This window comes from Volvox carteri, assembly GCF_000143455.1.
Source record: "Volvox carteri f. nagariensis unplaced genomic scaffold VOLCAscaffold_6, whole genome shotgun sequence".
In the NCBI taxonomy this organism is placed as follows: domain Eukaryota; kingdom Viridiplantae; phylum Chlorophyta; class Chlorophyceae; order Chlamydomonadales; family Volvocaceae; genus Volvox; species Volvox carteri.
In genome coordinates this window covers 1,132,111-1,134,297 of record NW_003307549.1, presented here as the reverse complement: position 1 = coordinate 1,134,297, position 2,187 = coordinate 1,132,111, and the positions used below count along the sequence as shown (strand labels likewise).

Genomic DNA, 2,187 nt, shown 5'->3' with positions numbered 1-2,187 from the left:
ATGGTGATGAACAACCGTTACCGTTGATGTGCCGAGATGTTGTCTGGCGAAAATCGGTTAGCGAGCCGATGCAGCCAATGTTTTGCGATTTGCGCGTTAAATCGCGGTGCGGTGCGGTGCGGTGCGCGGTCCCGAAAAAAAAACAACAACAATTCATGCACCGGGATCGAGCCGGCGACCGCGGTTCCCAATCAGTGTCGGAGCTAGCGCACACCAGAAGCGGTGAGCTTCGATGCTCCGGGGTGCATTGCGCGGGTACAGGTGTGGTGCGGTGCGGTGTGATGCACTGCCACACGCAGTGTGGCGCGGTGCGGTGCAACGCGGTGCAGTGCGGTGCGGCGCGGACACCGAAGCGGTGCAGGGTGTTGCTCGGGGGCGCATTGCGCGGGCCCAGGCGTGGAGCGGTGCAGTCCGGGACGACGCGGTGCGGTGCACGGTCCAGTCCAGAATGAAAAGAAAAGAACAATAAACGACGACGACGCGAAAAACGAACCACGAGACGATGAAGGCAGCGCTCCCGAACGAAAAATAGAAGAAAGCAGGCGCCGGGCGACGAAGCCAGCGAGCCGCAACGTAAAAAAGGACATAACTACGCACCGGCGCCGGGATCGAACCAGCGACCGCGGCTCCTACTCGACATCGGAGCTAGCGCGCACGACGAAGCGGCGCACGGCCATGATCCGGTGGATTTGCGCGTTTAATCACGGTGCGGTGCGGTGCGGTGCGGTGCGGTACGGTGCGGTGCACGCTCCCGAACGAAAAAAATGGCAAAAATGCGCGGGCGCCGGGATCGAGCTGGCGACTGCAGCTCCCACACGGTGACAGAGTCAGCATGATGATATAGTAGGACGAAGCATAAGGAGGTGAGACATGGCGAGAGGGGTGCGCGGCCTCCATCCAAATAAAAAAAAAAGGTACACGACCGACCGCGCAAACCGTCCCGCGGGTCAGGTTGTGTTGCGCATCACACTTCGGTGCGCGTTGTGTTTCTATTCCTTGCTATTCTTGCTATCGTTTCTACTCACTGCTAGTCGTCGAATCTATTCATTGCTACTGCTTTGCAACGTGGACTGACCTTGTAGCGTGTAGGACGTGCAGACGAGGATGGCGATGAATAGCCATTGATGGTGATGAACAACCGTTGATGTGCCGAGATGTTGTCGTCTGGCGAAAATCGGTTAGCGAGCCGATGCATGTTAAGAGGCCAGCTTCGCGAAATACCGTGCAGCTTATGTCGGCGGCGCAACTAGTTTACAACCGCCAGCTTTAAAGCAACCGCTCAGCCGCGGTACGTATCTGAAAATAAGTAAACCGGATGCGTATATATGCGGTGCAATTATATTGTAGCGAGCCAACGTCCGTGAACAAAACAGCTTCACAAAATGCCGTACAGGCTACACGGACAACGTTGGACAAGCACTGCACACTTCAGTGCGCGTCAAATTGCGTGGTTCGGTGTACATTAAATTGCGCGTTGAATTGCATGTTTAATTGCACGTCGAGTTGTGTGGTGGGTTGCGCGTTAAAATGCGCGAGTCGGCGCATGTCAAATTGCGCAGTGCGGTGCAGCCAATGTTTTGCGATTTGCGTGTTAAATCGCGGTGCGGTGCGGTGCAGTGCGGTGCAGTGCGCGGTCCCGAATGAAAAGACAACAACAACTCATGCACCGGGATCGAGCCGGCGACCGCGGTTCCCAATTAGTGTCGGAGCTAGCGCACACCACAAGCGGTGAGCGTCGATGCTCCGGGGCGCATTGCGCGGGTCCAGGTGTGGTGCGGTGCGGTGCAACGCGGTGCAGTGCGGTGCGGCGCGGACACCGAAGCGGTGCACGGCGATGCTCGGGGGCGCATTGCGCGGGCCCAGGCGTGGAGCAGTGCAGTCCGGGACGACGCGGTGTGCGGTGCACGGTCCAGAACGAAAAGAAATGAACAATAAACGACGACGACGCGAAAAACGAACCACGCGACGACGAAGGCAGCGCTCCCGAACGAAAAATAGAAGAAAGCTGGCGCCGGGCGACGAAGCCAGCGAGCCGCAACGTAAACGTAAAAAAAAGACACAATGACGCGCCGTCGTGCATGTTCTGGCTAGCTACGACCAAATACCCCATGTACACATGCACCAACGTGTACACGTACACACACATACATACACGCACACGTACACACCAGGATGGATCATGTTATG

The 2,187-nt window shown here is 57.2% G+C and overlaps 1 protein-coding gene across 1 annotated transcript in view; it reads left to right on the top strand.

The window, feature by feature from the left end:
* Positions 1 to 1,640: 1,640 nt before the first annotated feature.
* VOLCADRAFT_87690 (uncharacterized protein) overlaps positions 1,641 to 2,187 on the top strand; it is a gene marked incomplete at both ends in the record, with an annotated part of 4,746 nt that continues 4,199 nt past the window's right edge. Inside the window, one exon of the mRNA XM_002947459.1 lies at positions 1,641 to 1,728. Within this exon, the coding sequence (XP_002947505.1) occupies positions 1,641 to 1,728 (88 nt within the window). The remainder of the gene's footprint in view (positions 1,729 to 2,187) is intronic.